Raw genomic sequence first — 12,180 nt, 5'->3', positions numbered from 1 at the left:
TTGTTTTTATTGTCTCATATTGTCCAAATCCTAATTGTCCAAATTATTATTACTCTAATTATATTACTAATTTTATAACCATTTTATTACTATTAAACTTGTAAAATTTTAAAAACAAGTGATTGGTGTTTTCCACAGAGAGGCAGCCCCACAGCACTGGATTTCAGTAGTTTTTTATTTCTAGCATCCATACACGCCCCAGGTGAGTGATCTCCTGTCACGACTCAGAGCACACCACACAACCGTGCACAAAGCAGGGTGTTTGGATTTCATAAATTATTTCTTCCAGCCTCCACTAGGCCTCAGCAGACACGTCACTGCTAGGTATGGAATTCTAATCAGCAAAGTTACAGGCAAGGTCTTCTTGCTGACACTGAAGCTATTTTTCTGTTCTATTCCTGCATGTGGCAGCTCCTCGGTGGGAAGGACACAGCTGTCTCACCACCATCCTCAGGACTTAGTTTTTCTGGTAGTAGAACCATTTGTCAACTGTGTGGGGCAGAAAAAAGGAGGAGGTTAATCCCCTGTGAGCCACCCAGTTATTAAGCAGTTACGTGGCAGTGTGTGTGTGTGTGTGTGTGTCACCTCCAGCTCAGGGGCTTCCTCTGCTCCTGGCAACAGCTCCTCAGACAGCAAACAGGTTCTGGCACAACCCTGTTTGCATGGATTTGTTTTCCCAGAGCAGTCAGCCTTGCTCAGGCTGACATTAGGAGCATCCATGACTTGGTGCAGGCAAGGACAGCAAGCCAGGCTTCCCACTGGCTCAGCTGATTCAGGGGGGCAAAGCCTCCAACTCCCATGCCCACATGGGAGATACACATTTTTAATAAAATAATAAACCTCCACAGGTTTATTCCCCATGAAGGGATTGCAAGAGTCAGCCCAGCTCTTCTTTCTGCTCCCAGCTTGCCCTCAGCTTGCCCTTGGGCCCTGCCCTGGCTGCAGCACCATGCAGGTTTAGTTGAGCCCCTCATTTTCCCGGCTGCAGCACCCTGCAGGTTTAGTTCAGCCCCTCATTTTCCTGGCTGCAGCACCATGCAGGTTTAGTTGAGCCCCTCATTTTCCTGGCTGCAGCACCCTGCAGGTTTAGTTCAGCCCCTCATTTTCCCAAGGACAGTTCCCCTGAGGAAGCCCCTGCTGGGTGCTGGGGTGTCAGGGGGGTTTTGGGCTCACCTTCGGGTGGGATGGGGCTGGCAGCTTTACACGGCGGCGCCTGAAACGAGAAGGGTGTTATCAGAGACCAGAGGTGTCCTTCACTCTCCTCACAGCATTTAGGGCTGCACAAATCTTTCCTGAGCACCATTTGAGCCCCTGTGGCAGCTGTGGGGGAACAACTGAGCCCCCGTGCAGTGTCCTGTCATTCCTGGAGCGTCCCCATTCCGGGGATGCCCGAGGGGCTCTGCTCCAGGGGCAGCCTCCAGGGCCACTCCCAGCACAAGCAGTTCCCACTCCAGACCCTACACAGGTGCAGGCAGCTGCTTTTTTAAAAAATATGGGGGAATAGAGGCATGAGGGGCTCTTTGAGAACTCCTCTGAAGAGCTTTCCCTGGTATTCAGCAACCAAAACCAGAAAGTCTGGTGACACATCCTCCACGAGGGCTTTCGAAAATCTCACTGAGAACCCTAATTGGGATCCCAGCACTTTAGAAAAAACCACAATGGTTTTAAAGATCTCTCCAAGGCTACAGAGAGACTCAGGTTTCCAGTTATGGAAGGGATCCAAGATTCGCACTTTGATTTTCCTGTCCCCTCCCTCTAAGCCCTTTCAGGTTGCCAACAGCAGTACTCTCCAAGTCTAGGGAGACACAATTAAATCCAGAGGCTGGACAGGAGAACTACACCAGGAATGTCAAGCTCTTCATTCTGAAGCTGCAAAATCCCTGGGGAATTAGACTCTCTTTTCTCAGAGGGAGACCTGGACTGTGAAGCTCTTGGAAGCCCAAACATGAAAACCCTCTCAGAACAGCTGACAGCCAAGCTACAGCTCAGAAGTTTAGCCCTCCATGCAAACTCCATTTGGGATTCCATCTCTTGGGTGACTAAGGGCAGGGAGAAGCCTCTGGGGGAATGTGTGCTTTGCTCCACATCCATCCTGTTTAACCAGAAGCAGGTGTTCAGCCACCCAAAACACTCTGAGCATGCCATGTGCCATCCACACAGAGAGGACAGTTCCCCACACAAATTGCACCATTTTCCCTGATAATAACACCAGGATCTGGCCACTCAAACTGGTACTTACTGCATCCACAGTAGCTTTTGCACAGTCTTGACTACAGCAGAAGGGGCTCTCAGACACTGTCAGGTTGGTGCTGGAAGACATTGGGCACTTGTGAGAAGGTGCAAGCCCAGCCTCCCCCCAGGAGCATTAAATAATGGAATATTAAAGCTCTCAGCTGCCAGGTGGAGGGGGGAAGGCCTGGGGAGGCAGCCAGCAGCTAACAGAAAGCATGGCACCCCTCAGGAAGGGATGTCCCAGGGTTTTTAATTTAGGGAAGAGGAAGGGGCACATTCCCACAAGCATGAACCTACCAGTTGATCTCCCCTCCATCAGTTTTCTTTGTTATTAAAGCTTTCCAGTGTTCGTGGGTGCCTTTGATGACATCCAGGGCAAAATCCTGAAGTTGGAGATGAGAACAAACATCATGTCATGTGGAAGCACCAGACCACCTTCTCCAGACCCTCACTCACAAGGAGCTGATTTTAGGCAGCTCTGGCAGGGGCTGGAAGAAACTTCTTCCTCTCCAGTGCCGTTCAGGAAGAGCAGAAACTCCCAGCACACAACAGCTGAAACAACCAGGATTGTGCAGCAGAATTGTTTTGCTTTCAAGATGGGAGGATCTGCCAAGGTCAAGAGCGAGCTTGGGGCCAAAAGAAACTGAACAGAGTCTCGGGCCAGTGCTCCATTCTAGAAGCTCCTCCACCCTGCTGCTCCTCCCACTCGGTTTGTCTCCAGCAGCTGCTGATCCAGGCCTGTCCAGGAGCTCCCTCCACTCCAGGCAAACAATTCAGAGCAGCAGGAAGAGACATGCAGCTGAGCTGGCTTTGCAACTCCTTAAAACTCAATTTGTTTCCAGGCAGATCAACCTCTTCCCTTAAAAAGGAGCAATATATGCTCAAGCATTAACCTGTCAGCTGGAGAAGGAAACACACAGTTCACTGTTGGTGTGAACAATGGCACTAAATGTCCTGGTTTGATACCACACTGAGCCAAATAAAACACTGCAGAGCATGTCTGAGGTTCTTTATCCTGATTTTCCAGTTTTCTTGATGGGTTTCACCCATCCTGAGGGGCAGCAAGGTGTTCCAGCCTGACCAGCCTAGTGCTGTGCTACAGCCAGGGGACAAGTCCTTCATCACTTCCATTTCCTTTCCCAGAGAGGGCTTTGGCAAGAATTCCCCTCCTCTGCACCACCTCTGGAGCCCTGGGAATTGAGTCACCTCACTAAACCCCTCATGGCACTCCAGGAAGGGCAGGAGTGAGGACACCAAAACAGGATTTCACCTGCTCAGGAGCAGTAACTTATCTGATCCAACCCAGGGAAGAGGCAGAGCCCTGCCAAGGCTGAGCCTTACTCACAGGGTGTGAGGGAACACTTCATGCCTGAAGGAAGAAGTGCTTTGACTCCTCAGTTAAGTTTAACTTGCACCAGTGGAACAAAGCCAACGGGTAAGGAAGGCAAAGGGTGATGCCAAGCTGCCTTTGCTCCAGAGCTGGAGCAAATAAACCTGGTGTTTTCCACCTGGTTCTGACACCAAGGCTCCCAGCCCTGAAGTGATCCCACATGAAAAAAATATTCAACAACACCATGGTGATAACCCCAGGCATTTTTTTTTTCTGGTATTCCTGCACTCACTAGGCTGGAAAAAACCAGCAGGATGAACTGAAATCAACGCTCAGCACCCCCATAAAAATCCATTCTCTCAGCAGCTCACTCGTGTCCCCACCCAGCCTGAGCTCAGGTTTGGGACTCTGTGCACAGGAAGGTGATCCTACCTTGCCTTTAAATTCCCCATTAAAGGCAAACTGGTTTTCTGGCTTTCCATCAGGTACTTTGTATCTTCTGAACCAGTCCACAGTAGCTTCTAAGTATCCAGGCTTCATCCTTCTGACATCCTCGATGTCTGGCAGGGGACACGGGGTTTGTTAGCCAGAAACAGTAACAGAATACAGTGAATTGCAGACTTTAAGTGGCTCTGCTGAGCTGTTCTGGGCTGTGCCTCTTTCAGCCCCTCCCCAGGCAGCCTTAGCAACATTTCAGACAGGCTCCCTGAAGTCCCAGCGAGTATCCCTGCAGGGAAGTGTCATCCCCAGGGTGTGCATCCTGAGTGTCCCCAGGAGCTTGGACACATTTAAACAGCCTGGATTAGGGGCTTTGGGGCCAATCCCTTTCCTTGCACTGTTTGGAATGCCAGACTGTGCAGAGGATTTGCCACATGAGGCAAACAGCAGTGAAATGTTTCGCTCCAGGACTTTCCTTCCAGCATCACACCTGATTGCCAGCAGGGCACAGAGGGAGCAAGCCCTGTCCCCAGCTCCTGCAGGCTCCCAGGGGAGGAAGGGAAGGACTGGGACACCCCCTGGAGCTCACCATTGTAGCTGGCTGCCTCGGGGTCCTCAACGTTGATAGCAATGACTTTCCAGTCTGTCTCTCCCTCATCAATCAGGGCCAGCGTGCCCAGCACCTTCACTTGGATGACCTCTCCCCTGGAGCAGACCTGCAAGGACAAAGGCCCTGCTGTCCATCCTGCTGCACCCAAGGAGAGCAGGACAGGAGGCTGTGCAGGGGCTCAGCCAGCAGCCAGCCACCATGAAATTAGCTCTGGCTGTCAGCAGCTCATCAGCCCTGCCTCATCTCAGCAGCAATCTCCAGGGGCAGCAGAGGGAAACAGCACATTGTTAAGGGAGGGGAGGTAGGAAATGAATAATGGCCCTGGATAATTGGCTTTGGAGACATTAATTACACGTTTCAGGAGTCGTTGAGGATGCCTTACCTTGCTTCCAATCTCGCACACATCAATGGGATCGTTATCTCCACAGCAACCAGTATTTTCATCCTTGTGACCTGGGTCTTCCCAAGTCTGAAAAACAACCCCACACCAACACCAAAATCAACCACACATAAGAACAAGGGCCCACAGGTTTAAAGAGGTACAAAAAGCGGGTTTATTTTGGGCATGCAGTTGCCTGGAATAAACAGAGGATGGCCCACTTCACACCTGCTGCCAGGTCAGGTATTTGGGCTACTGCTTCCCTTGGGCCTGGGAAGTTTGAATTCAAGTCAAAAGCTCTCATCTTTCACAAGGTAAGCAGCCCCTTCCTATCCACAAACGCCCTTCCAACAACTTTCCAGACTTCCTCTGTCCCACAGCTGCATAAAGGTGAAGTTCACATCTATAAAGGGCAATTGTTGATTTGGCTTCCTGCCTGTTCCTCTCCCTATTCATTCCTTAGCAGAAGTTTCCTGAACTCCAGATAGCAGTCCAGCAGAGATGGAAGAGAGGCAGGGTGTATTGTTTCCCTTTAATTAAACAATTAAAGACACTGTTAACCCTGGAGAAGTGATAAGAATGTGGAGTCCCACTGTGCTCCCCAGTGCATCTCACCCACAGTGGTGAATGCACATTGAAGGACACCACTCCAGAGGCCAATTAATTGACTCCAAGAACAAGAGCTGTTTAAAAGATGCTCCTGATCAGGAGTGAAAAGCACTCCATGCCCACTTGCATCATAAGGAACACGTACTCCTAAGGGGATTGAGATATAAAAAGGAATGTTCTTCCCAAACCTCTGTGTACCAGGACAAGCCCAGTGTAGTCAGGACCTTGTGATGTTCAGGAAGTGTTCAAGAAGATGTTCTGACACCTGGGTGGTGCTGTGGGGCCACAAACACTATCACATTTCTCTACCAGGAAGTGTTAAGCTCTTGATGCATAAACACCTTTGATCCATGAATACATGACAGAGCAAAGGCTTCAAAAGACACAAAGAAACAGGCACCAGAATCCATTCAAGCAGGAAACAACTCAACCTGTAAAGCCATGTGGGGAAAACACTCGACATGTGCTACTGTCAAGAGCACAAATACCAAACTCAGAGTGTTTGCCTGACACTGACAGCTTATTTCTCTGCAGGAAACCCCAGTCTTAGAGAACATCAGAGGCAAACAGCCTTGTTTGAAGTCCCTCTTTATCTGGCAGCCCCCAGCCATTTAAGAGCACATGTCCAGATGTCACTATCGTGGTGCCACCTTGCCAGCTGTTCCTGGGAAGGCACATCTGTGCAGTGCTGGGCGTTGGCAAGAAGAATCTCCCATAAAGATTCAGCCTCAATCCTGCACCCTCAGGATAAAGCCTCGTGCTCTGCCAGGCAGGAACTGAAGGCACTGCATGGCCAGATCAGCCACAGAAGGACCTGCCAGCTCCTGCCCAGCCGAGCTCCCAGCAGCTGGGGATGAGCAGCAGGAGCTCCTCCTCAGGGAGCTGGTTTTTACCATCAGAGAGAAGCCTAAAACCTGGCATTTCTGATTAAAAATACCCCTGTTTTCCTGACAGGTTCTCTCCCTCAGGAGCACAACAAATCCAGCTGCAAACACCACGCTCCAGACCAGACTCTCTGCTGACCTTTTTGCTCATTCATACAGGCACAGAAACCCTCTCTCCTCCCCACCAGGAGGGATGAGCCCCTGGGATAAACCACAGTACCTGTGGGATGGCACCATAATTCCAGATGTAGCCCTTGTGGGGAAACACATTCGCTACAAAGCGCAGCTTCCCCTTCTTCACATCTTGCTTAATTGGGTTTAAGGGTTCCTTTGTGGAAATCTGAAAGAGAAGTTTTAAATAAATAAATATATAATAATTATAAGGTAGTTATAATATAAATTTATATTATATAGTATTGTATTATATCATATTATATCATATTTTTAATTATTATACTATACTATTATAGTATAGTATATATTTAATTAATATAATACAATATAATATAATAGTATATAATAGTATAGTATATATAATTATATATTATTATATACTATATATAATAGTATTTATTTAATTATTATAATATACTATAATATACTATACAATAATATATGAAAAATATATAATATATAATTTATATTTTATATAAAATAATTTATATTACTATAATTATTACTATAATTTATTTGTATATTACAATTATATTATATTATATTTGTATAGTTATAAATAAATCCCTCTGCTTTACCCTTTATGAATAAAAAAGTAATTTTTTAAAATGGAATTGACAAGGCAAGAGACCAGGAGAAGATGCTGATGCTAGCAGCAGATACTGGACACCTCCTGTTGCATTGCCATCCCTTGGAATATGGTTTCCAGCAGACTTATAAGCCTTGGAATCACATGGGGTTTAGAGCCATAAAATATTGCTTTAATCAGAAGCCACAGGAGAACACCATGGCATTCCAACATCTGCAACCTCAGCCTCCACACCAGAGCTGCAGCACCCAGCAGGGACTGAGAGGAGAAGTTAGCAGCCACTCTGATTCTGGAGGTGGATCTGAGGAGGGCTTGGCAAAGCCAAGCATTAGGATGGAGCTGTAATGTAGTTACCTCCATTTTAGCATTTGTCCATCGAGGCACCTCCACGACCATGTTGAACACATTCTGAAGAAAGCAGAAGAGCAGTGAGTGGGAAGGAATCTTCTAAACTAGGGAACACATACAAGTGAGCACAAAAACCAGCCAGTTCACCTGAAACCATGCTTTTTTCTGCTGTTTTTTTTTTTTTTTCAGTGCTAATTTTGAGACAGCTGATGAAAGTCCTGTAGCCCAGTCAGTCACCTGTCATCACTCCAAGCTGAATCCCACAAAACACCCCAAAGGCCAGATTAAGCTTCTCACATGTTCTCCATCAGTTGCCACCTGCACCCATCCCCATCCCATTCCTAGGCTACAGGAACAGGTTAAATCAATGGCAAACAGCTGCACACAAACTACCCTGGACATAACAAAATGGGGTTTGGGCCATATTTATTAAATACAAAGAGCCACTCTGGCCATCCAGAAAAAACAAGACCAACAGGACAAGCCATCTCTTTAACAGTGTGGGTATCTATGTACTGCCCTGAATGAATGAGACCACCACTCTCAAATATTCCAGCCATAGTGTAGGGAAGGATGCCCTTTCTCCAGGCTGACACTCCTGTAACAGCAGACCTTGCTAGTGGCATGGTGTGAGGATGAAAACGTGGGGGAGAAATGCAGAACCACATCTCACTGTATCTTGTTTACAGGTGACACTTGAAAACATCTCCTGTTAATCCAGCTGGGCTGAGAGTTCAAGGTCAGCCTCCTCTCCAAGAAAACAGGCTTTTCCACACCTGAACCTTAACATCTGCTGTTTGAAGAGATTATGGCTTTTTAACAAAAAGTCAAACCTTGCTCCCTGGCCTGGGCAAGGTTTCTAATCCCCACCTTAAGCAGTATTAGCATGGCAAAGTCCCTCCAACCTGTATTGCCCCGTAATTGGATTGGTATTGTGCAACAAGTGCTGTTACATCACTGACTTTGCCCACACCCTTCCCCAGCAGAGCTTTTTTACAGCCCCTTAATTGCAGGGGGTCACTGCTCATTTGCATTTTGCATGCACAAAGGCACAGAACTGGGTTTATTCCTAACTCCAGGGAAGGAATGAGGAACTGTAACAGGCTGGGCTGGGAGCTTATGGCTTTGCAGGGAAAGATGACTTGGGGCTGCATCTTTGTAAGGACTGAAGCCTCCCCGTGGTCCAGCTTGGCCAAAGACACACAGAAAGCAGCTCAAGGTCGTCCCTTTGCAATGACACAAGTCTGGGTAAGGTGAACACAGCCCAGCCTGAGCCTGAAAAAAACACCCTGCAATCCTCTCAGCGTCTTAGGAGTCTGAGGATAAAGATCAAGGAGCCCAGACAGAGTGGGAGAACCTTTTGCTCTGAGCTGGGCCCTGCATTGTAGCTGGCAGTCCACCTGCTAAGTGATGAGTAAAACCTCAGTGCTGAGGCACTCCAGGCACAGAGAGAGCCCCATGGGAGCAAGCAGCACTATTGTGTAACTTCAGGGACTGTGACCTTCAGCTATTGGGATTTTTTTTCTCTGAACGACTTGGCACAGAGGTGCTGGCAGCAGCAGTTTTCCCTGTTAAGCACTACCAGGTCAAGGAACTCCCCCTCACCTCTGTACTCACTCCCCTGCTCCTTCCTCCTCTGTTCTGCAGGCATCTGCAAAGCATGGCATTATCTGGATTCTCCTTGTCTGGCTTACCTGCCAGGCACCTGCACTGGGAAATGCTTCCCTACTGAGTCCTGGAAGACCAAAATCCATCTTTTCTCCTCTGTGAAGGCAAAAGCCACTACACACTTCCCAGAGCACCTCAGGTAGCTCCATCACCTTCACCTCAGCAGCTCAATCAGCTGCTTTTTGGAGGTTCATCTCTCAGCTTTTTTTTTCCTTTTTCCTTTCCCAGAACCACTCCCCACCACCTCTGAATTTCAGCTCTCTCTAACAAGTAGTAGCTGCTCCACTACATTTCCCAAGCTGCACAGATTTATAGTCAGAGAAAGGAACAAGCTACAACAGTAAAGGAAACAGAGAGCCCGAGGCACCACTGAAAATGCATTAAATGAAAACTGAAACACAACCATTTTGATTTCCTGAAGCTGGGGCATTTTTTTTACTCAGCACAGCCTAATTTGCCTAACCACTGGCTGCTAGAAGGATGTGAAAGACCTGCAGCACTGCAAGGGGCAGGTTCTGCCAGATAAGAGCTCCCAGGAGATGCTCCAGCAGGAATTTAACCTGCTCATCTTCACCTTCTGTTCCTTGTCAGATTTTACTGCAGGCCATACTGCAGCCAATCCCCAAGCCTGAAATACCATGCAGCACTCATAGAAATGGGGGTTAGACATTACAAAAAAAAGCAGTTTTCTGCTTAGCTAACCCAAAATGCCTGCACGGGTGAGCTCAAGCCAACCACTCACATCTCTGACGCAGGAAATGGGAATGAGATCATCCATTCTCTTCCCTGGGTGGCTCCACCCGAGGCCAGGATGGAGAGGAACCCATTCCTTGGAGGGTGAGCCTGCCCCGGGTGTCTCAGGCTGCAGGACCCCTGTGTCCTTGGATGTTTCAGGACTCCCTGATCCCCTGTGTGCTCCCAGATCCCCTGGACCCAGGGATGTTCCCAGATCCCCAAGTCCCTTGAATGTTTCAGGACCCCTGGTCACCTCTGCGTTCCTAGATCCCTAAGTCCCCTTGGATGTTTCAGGATCCCCAGTCTCCTGCATGTTCCCAGATCCCCTGGTCCCCAGGATGTTCCAGGACCCCTCAATCTCCTAGATGTTTCAGGACCCCTGATCCCCTGTGGGTTCTTAGATCCCCTGGATGTTCCCAGATCCCCTGTGTGTTCCCAGATCCCTAGCACCCCAGGATGTTGCCAGATTCCCTGATCTCCTGGATGTTCCCAGATCCCCTGGTCCCTTGGAAGTTTCAGGAGCCCCTGATCCCTTGGATGTTTCAGGACCCCTGAGCCCCTGTGTGTTCCCAGATGCCCTGGATGTTCCCAGATCCCCTGGACCCCTGCATGTTTCAGGACCCCTGAGCCCCTGTGTGTTCCCAGATCCCCTGAGCCCCTGTGTGTTTCCAGATCCCCTGGATGTTCCCAGATCCCCTGGTCCCCTGTGTGTTCCCAAATCCCCTGATGCCCTGTGTGTTCCCAGATCCCCTGTTCCCTTGGATGTTCCAGGACCCCTGGTCTCCTGGATGTTCCCAGATGCCCTGGTGCCCAGGATGTTCCCAGATCCCTATGTCCTCTGTGTGTTCCCAGATCCCCTGGACCCTTGGATATTACAGGACTCCCTGATCTCCTGGATGGTTCAGGATCCCTGAGCCCCTGTGTGTTCCCAGATCCCCTGGATGTTCCCAGATCCCCTGATCCCCTGTGTATTCCCAAATCCCATGGTTCCCTGTGTGTTCCCAGATCCCCTGGTCCCCCGCGTGTTCCCAGATCGCCCGGTCCACAGGATGTTCCAGATCCCCTGGTTCCCTGTGTGTTCCCAGATCTCCTGATCCCCTGCGTGTTCCCAAATCCCCTGGTCCCCTGTGTGTTCCCAGATCCCCTGGATGTTCCCAGATCCCCAGATCCCCTGTGTGTTCCCAAATCCCCTGGTCCCCTGCGTGTTCCCAAATCCCCTGGTCCCCCGTGTGTTCCCAGATCCCCTGGTCCACAGGATGTTCCCAGATCCCCCGATCCCTTGGATGTTCCAGATCCCCCGCGTGTTCCCAGATCCCCCGGTCCCTTGGATGTTCCCGGACCCCGCATGTCCCGGACGTTTCAGGACTCCCCGACGCCCTGCGTGTTTCAGGACCCGCTCTTACCTTCCCGGCATCCGCGTACATGGGGATATCGTGGAAGGGGGAGATGTAGCGCCCGGCGCCATCCTCTGCAAGGCAAGGGGAGGGAGCCCAGTCACGCACCGGGGGCACACCTGAGCGGGCTCAGGCGGGGCCCGGCGGGCTGTGAGGGGCAGTGGGGGCGGCGGGGGCGGCACTCACTGAAGAAGAGCCGGTACTCGGGGCTGTGGGGCCCGGCGCGCTCCTCCACGCCGTACCCCGACATCGCCGCGCACGCGCCCGCGCTCGCCGCCGCCGCCGCGCCGCCGGGAGGGGGGGGCGGGGCACAGTGCGCATGCGCCGCCCGCGCGCCCGGCCCGCCCCGCGCCACGCGGCGCCGCAGGGAATGGGAATGGTCAGTCCTGGTTGGGAATGGTAATTCCTGGCTTGGAATGGTAACTCCCGGCTGGGAATGGTTCTTCCTGATTGGGAATGGTTCTTCCTGGCTTGGAATGGTAACTCCCCGCTGGGAATGGTTCTTCCTGATTGGGAATGGTAACTCCCGGCTGGGAATGGTTCTTCCTGGCTTGGAATGGTCCTGCCTGCCTGGGAAAGGTCACTCCTGGTTGGGAATGGTTATTCCTGGTTGGGAATGGTTATTCCCAGCTGGGAAAGGTCATTCCTGGTTTGGAATGGTTATTCCCGTCTGGGGATGGTTCTTCCTGGTTGGGAATGGTTCTTCCTGGTTGGGAATGGTTATTCCTGGTTGGGAATGGTTATTCACAGCTGGGAATGGTCATTCCTGGTTTGGAATAGTTCTTCCTGG

At 50.1% G+C, this 12,180-nt stretch overlaps 1 protein-coding gene across 1 annotated transcript; it reads right to left on the bottom strand.

Annotated features, from left to right (window-relative positions):
- Positions 1-157: 157 nt before the first annotated feature.
- PPA1 (inorganic pyrophosphatase 1) lies at positions 158-11,726 on the bottom strand. Its single transcript, XM_054637607.2, has 11 exons — positions 11,577-11,726; positions 11,400-11,464; positions 7,600-7,653; positions 6,703-6,822; positions 4,993-5,079; positions 4,590-4,716; positions 3,995-4,122; positions 2,530-2,615; positions 2,240-2,309; positions 1,174-1,213; positions 158-489 (listed from the first exon to the last, which is right to left on the bottom strand). Exons 1-11 carry the CDS (start codon positions 11,638-11,640, stop codon positions 458-460), a joined length of 873 nt encoding a protein of 290 aa, XP_054493582.2. The 5' UTR covers positions 11,641-11,726; the 3' UTR covers positions 158-457.
- Between the last annotated feature and the right edge of the window lie 454 nt (positions 11,727-12,180).

The sequence above is a fragment of the Agelaius phoeniceus genome, chromosome 9 (genome assembly GCF_051311805.1).
Source record: "Agelaius phoeniceus isolate bAgePho1 chromosome 9, bAgePho1.hap1, whole genome shotgun sequence".
NCBI lineage: Eukaryota > Metazoa > Chordata > Aves > Passeriformes > Icteridae > Agelaius > Agelaius phoeniceus.
The sequence above is the reverse complement of the archived record's forward strand: the minus strand, read 5'-3'. Positions and strand labels throughout refer to the sequence as shown.